The sequence below is a fragment of the Lampetra fluviatilis genome, chromosome 2 (genome assembly GCF_964198595.1).
Source record: "Lampetra fluviatilis chromosome 2, kcLamFluv1.1, whole genome shotgun sequence".
NCBI lineage: Eukaryota > Metazoa > Chordata > Hyperoartia > Petromyzontiformes > Petromyzontidae > Lampetra > Lampetra fluviatilis.
The window spans coordinates 2,856,434-2,875,608 of NC_136276.1; the positions used below are offsets into that span (position 1 = coordinate 2,856,434).

The 19,175-nt window shown below is 48.1% G+C and overlaps 1 protein-coding gene across 3 annotated transcripts in view; it reads right to left on the reverse strand.

The window, feature by feature from the left end:
• The window catches only part of LOC144939525 (triple functional domain protein-like), a 182,936-nt gene that overhangs the window by 117,095 nt on the left and 46,666 nt on the right, over nucleotides 1-19,175 (reverse strand). For all 3 annotated transcript variants that reach the window (XM_078866706.1, XM_078866705.1, XM_078866707.1), the window contains exons 2-6: nucleotides 13,056-13,130; nucleotides 10,230-10,344; nucleotides 5,980-6,175; nucleotides 5,352-5,525; nucleotides 2,207-2,375 (exon numbers count right to left, since the gene is read on the reverse strand). In XM_078866706.1, the coding sequence (XP_078722832.1) occupies nucleotides 2,207-2,375; nucleotides 5,352-5,525; nucleotides 5,980-6,175; nucleotides 10,230-10,344; nucleotides 13,056-13,130 (729 nt within the window). The remainder of the gene's footprint in view (nucleotides 1-2,206; nucleotides 2,376-5,351; nucleotides 5,526-5,979; nucleotides 6,176-10,229; nucleotides 10,345-13,055; nucleotides 13,131-19,175) is intronic.

Consider the following 19,175-nt stretch of genomic DNA (forward strand, 5'->3'; position numbering starts at 1 on the left):
AGAATGGAAAGCCCCAGGGTGCTCGGCTTGCAACAAAATTCATAAAAATGCTCAGATGCGCGAAAAGTTACATTCCAATGAGTCACACAGCCTGGGTAGGTACGCATAAGCAGAGCGCATCTATATGCACGTGCACTTCAAAACGCTGTAAAACCAAGCCGACAAAAACACGTGCACCACTAAGATTTATCAATTAAATCTCAATTGCATATTGGAGGGCGAGTTTAAATATTACAACGGGTTTTTAAGATGACAAAGTAGAGTCAACGGAAGCAAGTGGGAGGCTAACCAAAAGTAACGGACAGGAGGTGAGTGTCGAGCTAAAACAGGCGAGGGGAAGATTCGGTGCGGAGTGCCGAGGGGTTCATACCATAATTTACACGCTCATGTATTCATGTCCGTCTGTTTACGTACTGAGCAGGGAATGTGCTGTTTGGCTGCAAGGCGGAAGAGCAGACTGGCGGTTAGGGTTGAGTCGGTCTGCAGGCCGTTGGCAGTTTGTATTCTCACAGATGTCAGGTGATGATGCGTGGGGGATTTCTAAAGTGAGCTATCTGATCGACATTAAAGCTCCTGTCCTATAGTTTGCAAAAGAAAGCTTCCGTGCACTTGCATTCGGGCCAAAATCCAGCATTTGAGAGTTCCCGACAAATTTTAATTATTAAAGTTTGACAGCGATCAGTCTTTCCTTCGTCCGGCTCTTCCGACAAGGGAGGAATTAATATCGACTCGCTGTCACATTCATCCAAGGGAAATAAATTTAACCAGACACAAATAGATACACTAACATCTTAATTTACAAGCTGTCAACCGTGCATCGAACAAGCCGATGCGTCATTTCATTAAAATAATGTCAGAATCGTAGAAAGGGGGAACTATAAATGAAAAACCCACGACACAAGCGATTACCGCCCTCACAAGTCAATCGCTCGCACACTGCACACCCCCCCCCCCCCCGTTACGTAACACAATTCCAACGAAATTAACACTCCCGAAAGTAAGTGTCAACTTTCGCAATGTGAAGGCGAGATCACTCGCAAATCGCTCATTAACCGTTTCAACCCCAACCATTTGGCACATCGACGAAGCCCACGTGCGTTTTCTCCGCTCTCGTATTGAGAGTTTGGCCAGGGGTACGCAAGACCGCTTTGATGTGCGGAGGAGAGAACGGGGCGCAACGAGTTGTCAAGCCCACGCGGGTCGCGTAGTCACAGGGCTAACTCAGGGGGTAGTGGGGATGGGTGTGGGAGGGAGGCATCGGTGTGAGAAGCAGTACGTGGCAGCTCATCCCACCTGCGGTCACGTGAATTGTCACGGATGTGTAGGTTGTCGATCATGTTAACCACCTCGCCTGGTATACAGGATGTCGTGGGTTCGACCTCGACCTTGACGCCAGTTGTATATTTGGAGTATGTGTCCTCACTGTGGTCGCGTGGATTTTTCCCCGGGTCCTCTCCACATTTAGATTCAACGTGCGTTCATAGGTTTTGGCTGCAATAAATTTCCACGTGATAAGCCACTTTGTTGGGCTGTCATTGTGGCCAGGTCGCTGCTGAAAAATAACTATATAGCTCTGTGGCTCTTAACTGGTAAAATAAAACAATTTCATTTATAATTTAGTTTAGATCCATTGAAGAGTCAATCCTTTCATCTATTATTTTTTTCGTGCCTCAATTACATAGCTTCTCATCTGTGCGGTCTCGTTTGTAGTCTGATTCATTGATCCTAAATGTAACATTTGCATGTAATTTGTACATAAAATGCACACATTTGCATACATTGACGTTAATGTATTGTCACGTGCATCATGCATGCTTTGTGAACGTGAGAATGCATTTGTTTTTATCGATGAAACATCACACACCGAGTTTCTAAAGGCGAGTATGGGTGTGCAGGAATATTTAATGGGTGTATTAAGATGGCAGGTGTGGATGATCATGTTAGGGTGTGGCCCGAGTTCGATTCCCACTCACGGCCACCGCCAGTGACAATCATCTACAGGGAATCTGTCTTTGTACGATCATGTTAGGAGGTGTCGAGGTGTGTACTGGCGAGTGTGATCATGTTGGGATGTGTTCGTGTCTGCACCTCCGATCAGCACGGCTGGCTGCATACGGTGCGAAAGAAGTTCAACACGTGTGATCACATCGGGACACTGCGAGCCGTAAAAAATTGCAAGGATGTTGTTGTTGGTGGCACCACTTGCCGCCCGCGTTGCCGGCGCTGCCCTGGATGCGCTGCAGCAGCGCCTGCCCCTCGCGGTCGAGCTCCTCGATGGGCGCGCGCAGCACGCGGCGCTTCAGCTGCGCGTGCTCCTCGATGAGTCGGCGAGCCCCTTCCAGGTCCAGCGGGAAGTCTCGGCGCGACAGCAGCTCCTGTGGGCGCGCAGCGACCAACGCAAGTGCCCGTCAACCGCCAACAACACCGCCAACAGTGGCAAAGCAGATGCCATCGATGCCATCGATGGCACCGACACGACCAGCACCACCGACAACGTCACTACCAATAAAACCGTCAACACCGCCACCGCCAACACCAGCAACACTGTCAACACCGCCAACCTCAAGATAGCCGACGACACTGCCAACCCAGGCGTGCACACTATCATCCACAAAGGGGGCTCTAACAACACCGCCAACACTCGCATACACTATAGCTATGCCAAATTTGATAGCAACACTGAAAAACTTGCAATCAACACCAATGCCACTAGCAAAAAAAAAAACCCACATTGCCACATCACCATCAATACCAGAAGCACCACCAACACGACTAGTAATGTCACCATTAATGCCATCACCAGCACTACTCAAACAATGGATTGTCGCGCCATTATCAACACCGTTACCACCAACAAAACAACCCTCATCTTATTTCTAGTTACCAATAGACATCTCTGCAATACATTTTTACATACGGAAATCACAATTTAAGTTGTGTGAATTATAGGTATACGATAGTTTCTATTTATAATCCGGTTTGGTTTCTTTAGCCAACAAAAAAAATCAACTTAACCAATCACGAGTTTTGCAAATCTTAAATTGAGCCGTGCTGGGAGGACCGACTGGGGCAGACGAAGCGGTTGCGGGGGTCACAGGTCCGACCGTATCGCGTCACGGTGAACGACGTCGACGCATTACGGTGCTGCGTCTCGAACGACGGGGGGGGGGGGGGGGGGTTGGGGGAGGGAGGTGACGTTAACGCGAGAGGACGGGAGCGGCGCTCCGCGCAACTGGTCGTGCGCACGCGGCACCAGCGAGCATATTGCTTCGGGGGGCGAGCTGCTGCTGCGCGGCGACACGCGAGCGCACGCCGCCAGCGGTGCAACGGTTAACACCAAACTGAAACATTTTACAAGGAATCATGTCTGCATTAACCACAATACTTCAGTTTCATTTACGAGGTATAACCCTGTGAGGGTGACAATTTGGGCGTGATGCCCGTCGACCAGAATTCGTCCGAGCTACAGATTTTAAACGTCTATGCACGTGTCCACAATGAGTTTTTTTGCCGAGTGCGCGCGTCAATTGATATGTCGGACGCCCCTGCAACGCGGGATGTTTTCCGTTCTCGAAAAGCGAATCCAGGTGAAGTAATTTGAGTACAAAAAAAACACGTGAACTACATTAAAAAACGGTGGCTCATTTCCCTTTGTGTGCTGCACGTCAGATGACTTTGTGAGATTGTCTTCAGACACCATGCTATTAATTGCACTCTGATGCAATTCGTGAACGACGTTAGAAAATATTTCTCCCGACGTGACTGCGCGCGTTGTTTCGGTGTCAGACATTTCGCGAAAACAACCCGAAAACACAAGGGCGTGCGTGGCTGCATGCGACGCGCAAAGCGTGCGACACGCACAATTATTGCATCAACCGAGCAAGACGTTACGGTCCGCTGGTCAAATGCTGCTGCTGGTCGGAAGCATTCCCACCAGCCTGCGGAATGGATTAGCACTGGACATGAATGTAGCAGCAGAGGCCAATGTTTGAAGATAAACAGGATTCATTTTAGATTCTTCATCATCATCATTATCAGCAGCTATGATCTATCCACTGCTGGATTAAGGTCTCCCACCACGTCATTGCCATCTCTCCCGGTGACATAGTGGGTATTCCAGTGAGATGGGAATAAATGTGTCACAGAAAGGATAATTTATATTACGAGTGAAACATTTAAATTACAACATTAATAATTGGATTGGATGTTGATAAATGGTGGTGATGATGATGATAATTATGATGAGCACACAAACTTGTATGTAAAAAGAATGATAACAATAGAAATAACCACGATCATAACAACAATGATGTTGCCATGCGCTCCCAACCATCAAGCAGGTCTACTTGAACGACACTGAGACGCGCGTGACCGCGGCGAAACGCACTGTGGAGGAGCGTCTATCGGTCGGCTCCACGAGGAGCCATCATAGGTCGCAAACGGGTTTTGATTCCTTACCCGTACCCGGCCACACCAGGGTCGCAATCGGGTACCCGTACCCTTCCCGATACCCGGCTACCCGTACCCGGCCGGGTATCGGGTAGGGTACGGGTATCGGGTACCTGATTGCGACCTCTGGGATGAAGCCATGTTGCAGGCGTGGGTGGGTTGATTCAAGGAACTTGAATTGTGAGAAGAGACAAGACGTTGGGAAATGAGTGGCAAACGGTTACTCACCAGTGACTCACGGCCTACCCGTACCCGTACTCGGCCGCACTAGGGTCGCAAACGGGTACCCGTACCCGGCCAGGTACGGGTAGCCGGGTATGGGTAGCCGGGTATCGGGTAGGGTACGGGTATCGGGTAGGGTACGGGTATCGGGTACCCGATTGCGACCTCTGGGAGCCATGCACAGTAAGAGAAACCACGCCAAGGCTATAAACCGGGCCGCATCATCATCATCACGTGCCCGATACTGGATAATCATGTGACTGTGGTGGCAGGACAAGTGAAGAAGTAGCATCCAACAACCAGGCCTCCGCCATAGACAAAGATCCCCCGCATAGCCTGAAAGGACAGTTAGGGGCAAGTGCTGTTGGCAAGCACCTATGAAGGCCGGCACGGCACACGAGGGGGTGGGTGGACAACACCACGCCCGGCCGCCTTTGTCTCTCCAGTGGTGATGTTTACACACCACACCAGTTACTCATTTGAGGTTGAGCCGACCTAGGGGAGGCCCATGAGCGGTTCATATAACCGTCACTGGTGTTGGTGGCCATAAGCGGGAATCGAACTCGGGTCGCCGGATTCGCAGTGCAGAGCGCCGAGAGCTACACCACCGCCGTACCATGCACCCTCTAACGACGGCACGAACCCCCGCGAGCCGTCCATGAGGCGTGCCCGCAACTCACCTGCAGCTCCTCCAGGCGAGAGAGGAGGTGCGATGCGGCCGTCACAAACTCCTCGAGCGCCAGCCGCAGGGAGAGCCACTCCTCGTGCTCGTAGGGGAAGGAGCCGTCCAGCTCGGCCGTCAGCTGGCTCGGGTCCACCAGGCGGCACAAGCCCTCGATAGACACCAGCGAGGTCTTGCGGGGAGGCAGCCACAATGCACCCGAACGATGAACATTTAGCCCATGGGCGACTTACGAAAACACGCAGGCTGACGTCAAATGATTCTGAACATTTTAACATCAATACATCACGTATGCAAACATTAATAACGAACGCTAATTCTAACTTAAATACTACATCAACCCAACCACTACGACTTACAGCTAACTTCAACCTCAAATGCTATACCTATCACGAACAAAAAACCTTACCGTTATACCTGAAGACCGAGCCGAAAAACGAATGCCTTATCCAAGCTATAACCCTTAATCCCATCTTTTAATTCCTTGTGCTATAATCGTATAGACTACACTAACATTCTCTGTAAGATCCAATTCTCTCGACTCTTCTCCTTAGCCGTGCTAAGAGTTCCTAGGACAATGTCCGACACACACCTTGCTCTGCGGACCACGAGTCAGAATTCCTCACCTCGAACTCAAACTTTGAGGAACCAAAGTTGGTCTTCTGCTTCTGCCAGAAGTTGTCGGGTTTGATGATAAGCGCCACGTGGATGCTCGCCGGGAAGGACTCCTGGAGCGTCTTGAGCAGTGGCTTGATGGAGTCCCACTTGGAGCCACGCATGTCTATCACCACCGTGAAGCCCTTCTTGGCACTCTCCTCACTGCTGGAGCGCCACCACCGTGCGCACACAACTACGTCATCATCGTCGTCGTCATCATTATCGTCATCGACAACCACGGCAAAAATTGGGCGGCCGGGACCCATCGTCATAACGTGCCACATGAACGAGGAAAAGACGAAATAGGACGCGACTCTTGTGACGTAGCAATGAAACCAGCACGCGTGCAGGCGCCGAGCGGATTGTCGCATCGCAAACTCGTGGGCGGGAGGTGACGACTTGGGGAGGCCTTCATCCAGCAGTGAACTGATCATGGCGAATGATGATCATGACGACATAATGTGGAACCCGACCCCTTTGTTACTTGGAGGCCGGAGCCAGACTCCTGCTCATATGAGCTCAGATGGAGAGCGCTGGTTAGGGTGTCTTGGATCTGTGGCACAGGGTTCTAGAATCCCTTTACTCATTGTGAACGGTCAGGGCACCTTCAAGCTGTGCCACTGCAGCCTCTTTCTAGTTTTGATGATACCACGCCATTGTTTGGCGAGATGGTGAATCCAGGATTAAAGCTCAGATGTCACTCACTGGCCCCCCCCATTCCTGATCTCAGCACTGTACCGGACTACAATTTTGATTCAACCCCGGTGAAAATTACGGGAAATGCCATTATCTAAAAATCTGTTAATCAAGATTGCTTTTTGTAGAGTGCTATACTGTACTGTACTGATATGTTTTTTTTACATTTTTCACAACCATTGATTTTCCAATGACATCTCCATTTTTTCCAAGTGCTCTGAAAAACCAAATGGCTCATATAAAGCCTCACAAACACGTACCTCTTCTACTCGTCCGCCCAGGCTAACACAACATCTGGTGGTGATACACTTGCACGTGATAACACTGAAATAACAACACAAAATCGAGCACTCAAGTTCGCACCCCTAGAGACTTAAACGTGCTGTTTAAAGTGCTTCGAGCAAATAGTATGCAAGAGACAATTCTAAGGCCCTTTATCATCTCCAACCGCTAACCTTCGAATAGTTACCCCTGACTCCCACCCAGACGTTTTACCACTCCCAGTGACCTCCGTACAACCACATCATCGCCTTGTGTCGGCAATTAATCCCGAAACTGTCGGGTAGCTGGCATCGCCAAAGCTAAGGACACTAAAACCAAAAACTGGAATGAATGGCATTATGTAACTCAATTCAACCAAATTCGCAAGCCATCCCCAAACACTGTTAACCTTTTTTTCCCTCTGACATAAGCATAGCCATCCAAAAACGGATGTAATGTATACGGCACGGGTTCACTTGCCGACCCATGACAACTGACCACCATCATTCTGCAGACTCCCCTCTGCAACCCAGCCTCCACCACCCAGGCCACGGCGTGCCTCCCACTGCCGCCTGCCACGCCGCTGTAAATCCCTGCAGCTATAAGCTTCCCATCACACTCATGCATATTTCAGAGCCAACCCATTACAGCTGGAAGCTGCGGTTCCGCATCCTGCGCGTCTAAATGCCCGCCTTTTATCGGTCCGTCTAACCCACAGACAAAGCACCTGGGTACAACATTAATAAATAAATAAATACCTCTCATTTGTATGAGCAAAAAAAAAGACAACCAAGGTACGAGTAGCCTTATGCTTGTCAACATACGGCTAACTGAAAATGTATCTTGTGTATAATAGAATGCCCTCAATAAATATTAGATCGTACTTTTGCAAAATGGCACTTAATTACACCATTTATGAAGGCCTGCAATTAAGTAGACGTGATGTAATGTGTAATGAGCTTGTGTGCATCAGAGCATCATGTTTGTTTGTTTTGTGCAGGGAAAAACTATCAAAATAACAGCAAGCAGTGAGGCGGGGGGAGGAAGCTGCCCACTAGGCATGCTGTGCTTGGGATCCTCTGCCCTTCGAGCAAGGGTAGCGGCAGTGCAAAGGAAGCCGCCCCTGTTAGCACTCGCGTGGAAATGTGCGCAAGAACGCAGCAGCAACGCACAACGGCTAGCACGGCAAGTAGGAAGTGGGTCTTCAAATGTTAATTAATTGCAATAATGATAAATATGTTTTGACCAGAAATAGGCTCGTTTTACAGGAACATTCTGCTTCGGAGTGTGGTGCTTTTATGGCACACATGACATATATATTGCGACTAACCCACGTGGATCTCCGAGTGCACCACCACGCCCGAGCCAGCACTCGCACCCCCTCCTCATTCTTGCGCGAGAGAGCCGGGCGAATTCTCATGATTCCAAAGCCTGGAGCGGCGTTTCCATCTTCATAATCAAATACGATTCCTATGAAAGTTTGTGGAATCTCGCGGCAGGACCAGACTGGCTGTGTTGCAGCCTGGTGTGGCGTTCAGCCAAGAAGGGGAAGGGGAGGTCACCCCACCCCAGTGCAGTCTGACCGACCTCGGGGGAATTTCCATTAAAATGCCTTTGTAAAAAGTTTCAATGGAGATACCGGTCGGCTGATATCGACCCTGACTCCAGCTGCCCAGCATCACCACGGAATTGTCATTGAAATGTATTACACGGTCATTACCGTTGCGATGTACGGTCGATGCTGCGCGAGGAGAATTGGCGGAATTCTACCACAATTCCTGCATGGCGTTCAGGCGAGACGGGAGGGCCCTTGGGGCCTGGACGGCCTAGCCTCGTGGAGGCCGCATCAATGTACAGCCGGGTTGAATGGAACCGCCTAGCATATACATGGGGCACCTACATGTAGCCAAGGCTATGCACATAGCTGCTTCATATACATTGGCTGTGCATAGGCTAGCTCCCACGAGGCTGCCCAGGCCCCACAGGCACAGGCCCTCCCTCCTTGCCTGATTGCCATACCGAAACTCAGGGTAGAAGAGGGCAAATTCAGCACTCTAGGCATAGGAAATATAATTCAATGGCAATTGTGACCACCTGGACTCACTGTTTTGGTTGGCTAGAATTGGCAATGTTCAACCAGGCGAAGCGTATCCTGAAGCTACACCAACCTAGAATTACAATAAAATTGCACCAGAATGAAATAAAATTGGATGACTCTTCCATGGTATAATCACTCTTGGAATACCATTCATATGAATGTTGAATTTTAACATGGGAATCTCCCATCAAAGACCAGCGATACCTGCAGAAATCACGTGCGTGCGTGCCTCAAAGTGCATTTGCGGCTGAAAGATGAAAGACTGGCCAATGGAGCACGCGTGTGAACGAACATCCAAAAAGTGAAACAGCATGACCGTACTAGCACGTGAACGCGCGAAATCGCGCGCAAGTTGTTCACTTGTATTCCATTTATTAACATCGCTGCTCTCTGCGCAGAGACGGAAACGCTCAACACGTCAAGCGGCCAGCAACAAATAGCACCGTCAAGTTTTAATTGATAAGAGTGTGTCACACGTTTCTTGAACTGTGAAAGGTTATTATTGTTCCTAGAGCTTTGAAAATGAGACTCAGGCAGGGAATTCTAAAGTAAAGCAGTGCGAGTCAAGAAGCAGAGAGATAAGTGTTGTATGTATGAATGTTGAATTATGATAATCGGAGGTCCAAAGTGTTATGACCTGCAGTGTGGTAGATGAACACTGACTGGATAAGAAGTGGCCCCGAGGCTTGCCATAACGTGAGGGGCCGTGGTCATTTACAGCCAACGTCGGTTTACCGTAGACAATTAGAGCCAAGCCGAAACATAACGTATAAAAAAGAATGTTTTAAAAGATGTGTTTTTTTTAATAGAATATAGTATTGTCATCAGTATGACATAAGTATACAAAGTTTACAGTCGATACCACATTGGGAAGTGGGTAAAAATTTTGTTACAAGATTTGAGGAAACAACAACGACAACAACAACAACAGAGTGAGATAATAAAAAGCGTGTAAAAACAGTCAGTGTCCAGGAGGCCAAATCTTCAACAAGGGTAAAGGAATCAATGCGTGAAGTCCACAGGAGCGGTAACCATGGTGTCAGCGATAGTAGAGTGATAAGGAGGCAACTGACCGCCGGTGAGCGCGTGACTGGAGTGAATTCACGGGTGCTGGATCTACAATCGGGGTGCGCGTCGCCCCCTCGTTTGAGTGTGCGTGCTCACCAGGGTACACTGGCCAGGTAGGTGATGAGTCTGCGCAGGTCCTCCTGCTTTATTCTGTCGTGGTTGCTGCGTGCGGGAAAGGTGAGGATGGGTCCGCCGCGCCTGTCACGTCCACCTGCTCGCCACGACCGACCAACGCACACGGGCGGCTCCAGTCTCATCGCTCGCAGCTCTGCGCCCACACAGATTTACCTCTGGCGAAGGAATACCTGCTATCTCGAAAGAGGGAATGACTGAAAAGTATGTTAATGATAATCAATGTCATGAAGGTAAAATGTGTCCCTTCTCAAACAGGCATGGGACAAAGCTCATCTTTGCTGGTGAATATTGAGTCTGCAGTGAATATTCTACATTTCTATGGCAGGGACAAGTCTTTACCGTATAAGAACTTTCTTGTGACTTGTTTAAACAACCACAGAGAGTTATTAATTGCCTGAGTAAACCCCCAACGAGGATTTCAACTGGCAAAACTACAACGGTGAGTAAAGTGTCCTCCTGCAGCCAGTCCGTCATCAACTATGCAGGTTGGGTAAAATGTGTGCTGTCTATCGAGGCTGTATAACTTAGTGTGAAGTAAACAGTGGTTGTCTTACGCCTGCCTCTGCCACGGTAACGTGGAATATACGCTTCTGACTCGGCACGGCCAAAAGAAACGAGCACCACCGCTTTCGGTTTAGTTGTAATAATAACAATTTTTTTTATGTTACGCCCTTTATGCTGGGGCGCCATTGACGTGGCTTTGCTTGTGAGAGTACAGCGCTGTATTTACAGGGTGAGAATATGGCAATATTTCTTCAGCAAGATTCCCATAACACTGCACAACGGTGCCTTAGAGCACCATGTCGATTCGGGCCAAATACAAAATGTAATGATCTGTAGAATGCATCACATCAAAGACGCATATGCCACAGCAGCGGCAGCACAAGCGTGGAATTCAACAAGCAAGCGCAGGAAGAACTTAGCTCGAGCAGTAACGGCATCTCCAAGCGATTACTCTTAATTGCCGATTGATTAACAATTTGCACGCCGCCTTGGAAGCCGCCCTACGCCTGGCACAGTAGACGTCCGGCTGGCAATGCCAACCTTAATTGCAGGAAGCAAAACGCGCAGTGCATCGTCCCGCACGCGCATTTCACAAGCTGAATCGGACCACCCGCACGCACGGATAAATGCACCCAGTGATAGACGACCACTCCCCCTTTTAGCGGGCCTTCGAGTTTCTTTCTTAAGTCGTGCTTTATTAAGTCCCCTTCGCCACCGGCAACCCTAAAAGCACTTTCGCAAACGAGGCTCGCTATCCAAGCCTCACTTTTTCACGCGTGGAGATAAAGGGGAATGGGAATAGGGTAGAGATACCAGCATATTTCCTTGCCTATAAAGTATTTTCTCTCCCAACTACAGCACAGTATATAGCAACAATGACACATTACGCTACGTGGCGAAAACCGGCTGCATCTGGTACACTCATCTGACGGCAGAGTGAAACATCTGACGAGGGAAACGCGTGGTAGGATGGACCGCAGGACATCATCCAACAGACCATTCAGATGGCATCGTTAAAGCATCCATTAAATGGCACAGTCTAGCCATCCCCATGCGATTCATGCCGTATCCGACATGGTGTTTAATGCGAGAACTGAGCGTGCTGAATTAATTGTACACACAAAGTTATTACGATGGGGCGTTTGTGCAGTCATTAGCGACTAAAGCGAAACCATAAAAACTCGCTTACTATACAAGAGTTGGGGGAGAGAGGTGGCGTAGCCATTAGCAAAATGAACTATGAACCCACCAACCCGAGTTCGATTCCCAGCCACGGGCAATGTCAGTGGCGAGTGATATCTAAACTGGTCCTGGGCCCCCTCTTCACCATCGCGCAGTGACCAGCGTGGTGAAGTATGGTCAAATAACCCAAACGACTGACATAGCATGGCAAGGCCTTCATCCGGCAATGGAGTGACATTATTAGTGACATGTTATTATATTAATTATACATTATTGTAGAGTAATTTATATGTAATAACCAAAGGAATAAATCTAGTGCATTCTTACACAATGGTGACTCAATATGCCATGGGCGTACAGAGTTTCACCCTCTTGGAGGTTTGCGATGCGATTCTATTCTTGAACATTTTCTTTTAAATAATGATCTGACATACTGTTACATGCCTTACATATCAGTCTCTGAGCCGTCAAAGCCTCTATTATTATTTCTACTACGCTTGTTTTCCCAGGAAAGCCTCACAAGAGTGTGATTGCTTTTTCAGGAGGATTGCGCACAGCTTTTGCTATCTATACTCCAGTTGAGTAATTTTCGGGTGCAATTTTTATATTTTGATCAATTTGAACCGTGACGCCGGCAAACTGCGGCCTATTCTTGAGAAAGACATCACGAGATCTTTGACGTCCACTGCGAAGCAGATGATGCCTATTATTGCGGTTGATACACTCACAGTAATAATCAGCATAATGTATGAGAGAAGCGTTTTTAAGAACAACTTTGGAATATTTTTTGAATTTTTGAGGATTTCCATTACGTGCTCATGTGTAACATCTTCATATTGACAACAGTGAGGTCACCCAATGCCACGTGACAAACATGATGTCAGCCGGCACTTTAAGAAAGTGACTTCACTTCCGGTTTTAAAATCAATCCGAGACCAACAAAAACATAGAATCATCCAAAATGTTGAATTTTGGCCCGATTTTCCAATTAAACTGAAAACCAGGAACACACCCCAACAGTATACCTATTTGTTCTCCGACACTTTTTCAATCATATAAAACATTCAGAAAATCGAAATGTTTAAATGCCAATGTACACACCGGACACATATGCCACCTTCTCCTTGAGAATGGGCAGCAGATCAGCTGCCTTCAGTCCATCCGTCTTGCGATACCCTGAAACACAGCGTACAAAGACAAAGATAAGGCCCCCCCTGTATAGCCATACAGACTGTCAGGGAAAGAAAGCACTGCTCATGAGCAACTACACAGTGGGGAGTGGTTGCTCAGTTGGTAGCGCACTCTGCTACGAGACCCAGAAACCAAAGCTCGATTGCTACCGTGGTGAATATCCGAACCAGTCCTGGGCCTCCCCTAGGTTGACTCAGCATTAAGTGAGTGCCTGGTGTAATGTGTAAACATACGTAGTGGAGAGACAAAGGTGGCCATAGGTGGTGTTTGTCACACGACCCACTCCTGTGCAGTGGCGGCCTTCATTGGGCCTTGCTAACAGCACTTTCCACCACAGCCTGTAAGAGGCTATAGGGGGGATCTTTTTCTACACACACAGGATAAACACATGTGGCTCAGGGTAAATGGCCACATCATGGCCACAAAAAACCAAATCCAAATAAGGGGTTGAAGAACGTGGAAATTGCTACCTGCTGACAGCAGCCTGATCTCTAGAGAGCAGGTAAAATGAGTTAATTGATCGAAAACTGATATTGGTGGGGTGATGTTTTTGGGGCTGAAAGCACTTAGTGCTGTCACTGGCAGTTCCTACAGGGCATAATTTCTCAAACAAGGACCCCCATGCCCTTTGTTCCATATTTCCGTATTCTCTAACATTATTTATTCCAACAGAAATTAGGTCACTATTTGTGAACAAGAAAGCCGTAAATTGTGAGGAGCCCAAAATGCCTGCTGTAAGACAGTGCACGGCATTTGTCACCAATCCGAACGTTTAGACACCACGCAAAATATATTATGTTACAGCCGTTAGAAACCAACTTAACGTCTAACAAGGCAAACGAGTTCAACTCCACTCTAAACCAACCTTTGCATCTGGCAGACAATGGGGACTGGCAGTTCATAACAGTCCATGACTCCTTCGTGGTTTACGAGCCAACGTATTCCATGAAAAACTCCTGTTACTCACTGCATTTCTTTTTTAGTACAGATTCTCTAAAACATTCGTTATATTTAAAAAAAAAAGCCGTTAGGAAAATACAAAAAAACCTGCCAAGCGCTCGCCTTGTCCGGATATCCCACGGCATATTTACTGCAGGCTCCAGACACCCATTTGGAGGTTTTGCCCCGCACGTGTGCGGACACTTTGTGCGCGCACGGCTGCACGCAACCAGCGGGGCCAGCGCTACCGTTTGATCCAAACAAGCCGCCCTGCCGCGACCAGACACATCGTTTCCCCTACTCTGATCTGGAGCACTGGCCGCCCTCCCCTTCTCCCTTCATCCCTCGCCTGCCCTCCGTCCTCACTTTCCTTCGACTGCGACCCTCCTCTCTCTCCGCAGACGCCGCAGGACAGCGCTGCTGCACCGTCGCCCCCGGGGCCCCGAGATGAAGGGTTTCTCGTTCGCGCCTGGCCGCACGCCCTCTGCCCTGCAGGCTCGTCGTGATGCAGAGGCTCTTGCCTTTGTCTGCGGTAATCTAACCGGTTTACCGCGTGTTATTCAGTGTATTGTCCAAAGTTTCGCTCCATGCGCTGGGAGCTTCTCCAGGACCTGAGGACACAGAGTTTGTGACACAAGCCGCTTTCGCTCGCTCGCTCTCTCTCTACCAAGGCTGCAAAACGGCTACCGGCGCAGCCCGGTGTAACGTGGTCCTTGTAATACTGTGGGTGCCACTCAGCAGCAACACCCGTCAGCTCGGGTGTTTTACAGATTGCCCTACACGGCAAAGTGAATTACGTGCGGTGTGTCGTAGCGCTCGCATTGACTCCGCTGGTTAACCCCAACATGTGTGCATTGTTACTCGCATTAAATCCGATACTGAAATGACCATGAACTGAAAAGCAGTAAGCTGGCTCTGTTACCTACAATTGAAAAAATATGATTTAAAAGAAATCCCAAAACGAAACAGAAACTGGAATTACTTTCCGTCAAAAAAATATTACAGTTTGAGACTTCATTTTTTTTCATGACAATTGCTTTGAAATAGGACCTATCTGCGGCTAGATAATGACACGCCAGTGCGGCGCAGTCTACACAGGTGTTACAGGTTAGAGGCGCAGGGAGAGGCACAAACGCCCACGCAGCCGAGCAGGGTGGCGGCATGGCTCCACGGTAGGCACAGTTATCGCTTATTGCAGAGGGTTCGGCGTTCAGATAGGGAAGGTCACCCCGGTTATTACCCGTGGGTGCAATTCACTCCAAACAAGACGTCGGCTGCTTGTGAGTTTACACTCAAGGTCCAGTGTGACGTCACACGTAAAGAATGGGCCAGTGTGTACCGGCGTCGTGGTTCAACATTTGCCAAAATTAGAAAAATTACCTGCAAATTATTAAATTGGAATTATGCGCAGCAACAGCGCCCCCTACTGGGAAACTGCTGCAGTCTATGTCTGTGAAACATCCCCTTGGTGACAGCCTTGCAAATGTAGTCATTACTATTAATATCTCGAAATGCACTTCGCTGTAAGGCAGTAAACGACTGCTAAATGCCGTGTTACACTTCGTGATAAAAAGAAAAGCTAAAGAAGTAGAATGAATAGGCCACACTTGATAAAAACAAATTGTATCCCCCACGTGACTTCATGTTGTGTGTGTTTTGTTTACATCGAGAATGTGGCAGTGTACTTATCTTTGGATCTTGTAGCATTTGATTTTTTTTTGCAATACGGTTTTGTTTTCACTGAAATTGGTTTGCTTTATGATGTATCTATTTCGATAGATACAAGACTTCCAATAAAAAAGCGTTTATTTATACATTGAGATTAAAAAAATCATTCCTCTTTCAATGCACGAATGGATAAAGGCCTCCCCTCACTGTGTGGGTCATGGGGGTTATTTCACCATACTTCACCATACTTCACCATACTGGCCAGCATGGTGAAGTGGGTTGCCCAGGAACGGTTCAAATATGGTTCGGACACCATTTGCCGCTGATGTTAGCTGTGGCCGGGAGTCAAACTCAGGTTGCCAAGTTCACAACGCTTTGTGCAAACCACTGTACCACCACTCCACCCGCACACTCGTATCTTCCCTGTTTATAAAGGTTATCTATCAGATGTGTAACGAAACATAAATAAAAAATGTTGTATTGATATTTTAAGCAGGCTATATATGCATTGAATCATGTGTAAGAATAATTTTTTTTTATGATGTACACAATGGGATCATGTGACCCCTCTGCAACCACTAGAGGCCGCTACAATGTTGCAGCGTGACAAGTCACCACAAAAATAATTGACTTGATTCTTAAACTGAACCACAACCCATACATGGAGGAGTGTGTTAAATTGCTGGGTCGTGGGCAAAGGAGGATGTAGCGAATCATCACACACTTAATAATAGCGTTTCCCCCCCTTTTTTCTGCCAACAAAACTCAAACCTTTTTACGATGAATCATGTGTGCATTAACCACAATACTTGTGGTCAAAATGCAAAAAAAAACACAGATAATATATGCATTGCCCTTGAAACTGATTGGTCCTCACCAGAGATGGCTTTCTTTTGAGCCTCGTCTCAATTGGTGCTAGACCATGCATCTATTAGAGTGTTTTTTGTTTGCATTTTGACCACAATCATGCACACATGATTCATCGTAAAATGGTTTCAATTTTGTTGCCAGAAAAAAGAGGAAAACCCCTATTATTATATTTTGGCACTAGCAAAAGAGGTCTAATGATGTACATCACACACTTCTTTATCCATGTATCTATTCATACAAAATTAATGGGGGGAGAAGCTGGATAAGAATTATTTAAAGCAGCCCTTGCTCTACCTCTGCAGAGCAGGGCTGCCCTCATTTTTTTTGCTCACGTGATTCGGGAGACACTTTGCCCTGCAAGATCTCCGCCCCTGCCTGCCACCACCTCCCGCTACTGACCGGCAAAAGACAGCACTAGATTTCTGGCAGCACGCATTCATAGACACACAACGCGATGCTGAGGATGGTGGCACTCCCCACAGGACCCCTCTATAATTCCCTGCACACGCCGTGGCTCAAACGCAGCTCCCATGGTGCCAATGTACGCTTTAAAGCCAACACGGTTTACGCACACAAACCCCGACGACAATTCCCGTCGACATAGGCAAGCTAACCGTCTAAACTTTCGTAAACCGATTTGCACGAGTTAGTAGTGTGTGTGTGCCCATGTATGCGTGGCTGTCATGACAACTGTAGCCCACAGTGAGACGCTTTTTTCCTGCCTCGTAAAAGTGTAGGGCCCACAAGGACACGTGCTAATCGCGTACCAAAAAAGCGGGCGGTCACTTTTGTTCCGTATCCAAACAAAGCCTCGCCGTGCACTAACTTTAATCAACGGGGGTACTTGCAGCGTGTTAGCGTGTGTGGGGAGCGGTGGTGTAGCGGTTAGCGCGCTGTGCTACGAACCCGGCCACCCGAGTTCGATTCCCGGCCACGGCCAACACCAGTTACGATTATTTGAACCTAAACTGGGCCTCCCCTAGGTCGACTCAGCCTCAAATGAGTACCTGGTACGATGTGTAAACATCGCCACTGGGGAGACAAAGGCGGTCGGGTGCGATGCTGGCAACCCACCCCCTCGTGTGCCGTGCAGCACCTTTGAAGGTGCTTGCTAACAGCACTTGTCCCAACAGTGTGGTACAGGCTATACGGGGGACATTTGTCTTTGTTGTGTACTCGCCCACAAGCGAAATGTACAGACTCGCTGCCGTTACCCAACAACGTGAACTGATTTGCTTCTTTCACGAGCCATTTGCATCGTTCATCGATGTACGTTCACCTCAACCCAACTCAACAAAGATGCCCCCCGCTTTGGCAGCGTTGTGGGATGATGCATTTAGTTGCAGAACATGGGGAGTTGCAATCAACGAGCAAAATCGCACGTGGAACACAAGAAGTCGCCTTTGTGCGATGGCTGGACACATAACACGGCCTGGTTTTCCAGATGAGGAACTAGGATAGCATCGAAATGCTGTAAATCGTGGAGTTAAAAAAAACATCTTCAGAGTACTTACAAAAGTGATCCTTTTTAAATGTTGCTTTATCGTGACAGATTTAATCTGAGGGGAGTCTAAACAGGGACATTATATCCCCCAGCGAGATTTGCTATACAACTCTGATGGTTTTGCTACACATGGGGTGTTCACAATAAAAAAAAATGTGTAAGTTAATCTGGAGTGTATTTTCCATCTTATTGCTGTATTGCAGAATTCTTCATGCCACCACTTTCCCCCAACATTGTAAAATACCACAGACGATTTCTAAACTGTGCATTTCCTTCAATTTTATATCAAAACCCGTTATAAACTTTGAAAGGGGTGGCATTGTGGTGCGCGCAATGTGCTTATGACACTGGCGACCCCAAATTAAATTCTTGGCTCCTGAACTGGTGCCGAAATTCGTGCTCTCTCCTTTCACCAAACCCGCACGGACCTGCACGGTGAAGTATGGTCAAACGACCCCCATGACCGATATTGGTGTGGGGATAACTTTTGACCCGCTAGTAAATTGACAAAGAGGTCGTCGATTACCACAATACGATAACCTTCGAAGGCAAAGTCTCTTTATTGCGTAATAATTCTTGTAACAGCCATTCATCCACAAGGCCGTGCTCTTGCAACCTGGGCAGCAGGGCACACATTGCAATCGAGGAATTGTTTATGGTAAATCTTAACAAAGTTACCGAAAGGCCTCCTTTTGTTGTTCCGCAGTGCAATAACTCGTCAGGGTACTGTAAAGCAAGGAGGTAAATGGGGCAGCAGCTGTGTGCAGACCGTGCGTGTGTGCGCGTGGAGTGCGTCATGCGTGCAAAGGGAGTTCAGTGTGAATGTGATTTGTGCCGGCATTATGAACATGGTGCGTGTGTGTGTGCTGTGTGTAGGAGCGGTGGTGGAGCGGTTAGCGCGCTGCGCTATGAACCCGGCGACCCGGGTTCGATTTCCGCTCACGGCCAACACCGGTGGCGATTATCTGAACCGGTCCCGGGCCTCCCCTAGGTCGACTCAGCCTCAAATTAGTACCCGGTGCAGTGTGTAAACATTGCCACTAGAAAGA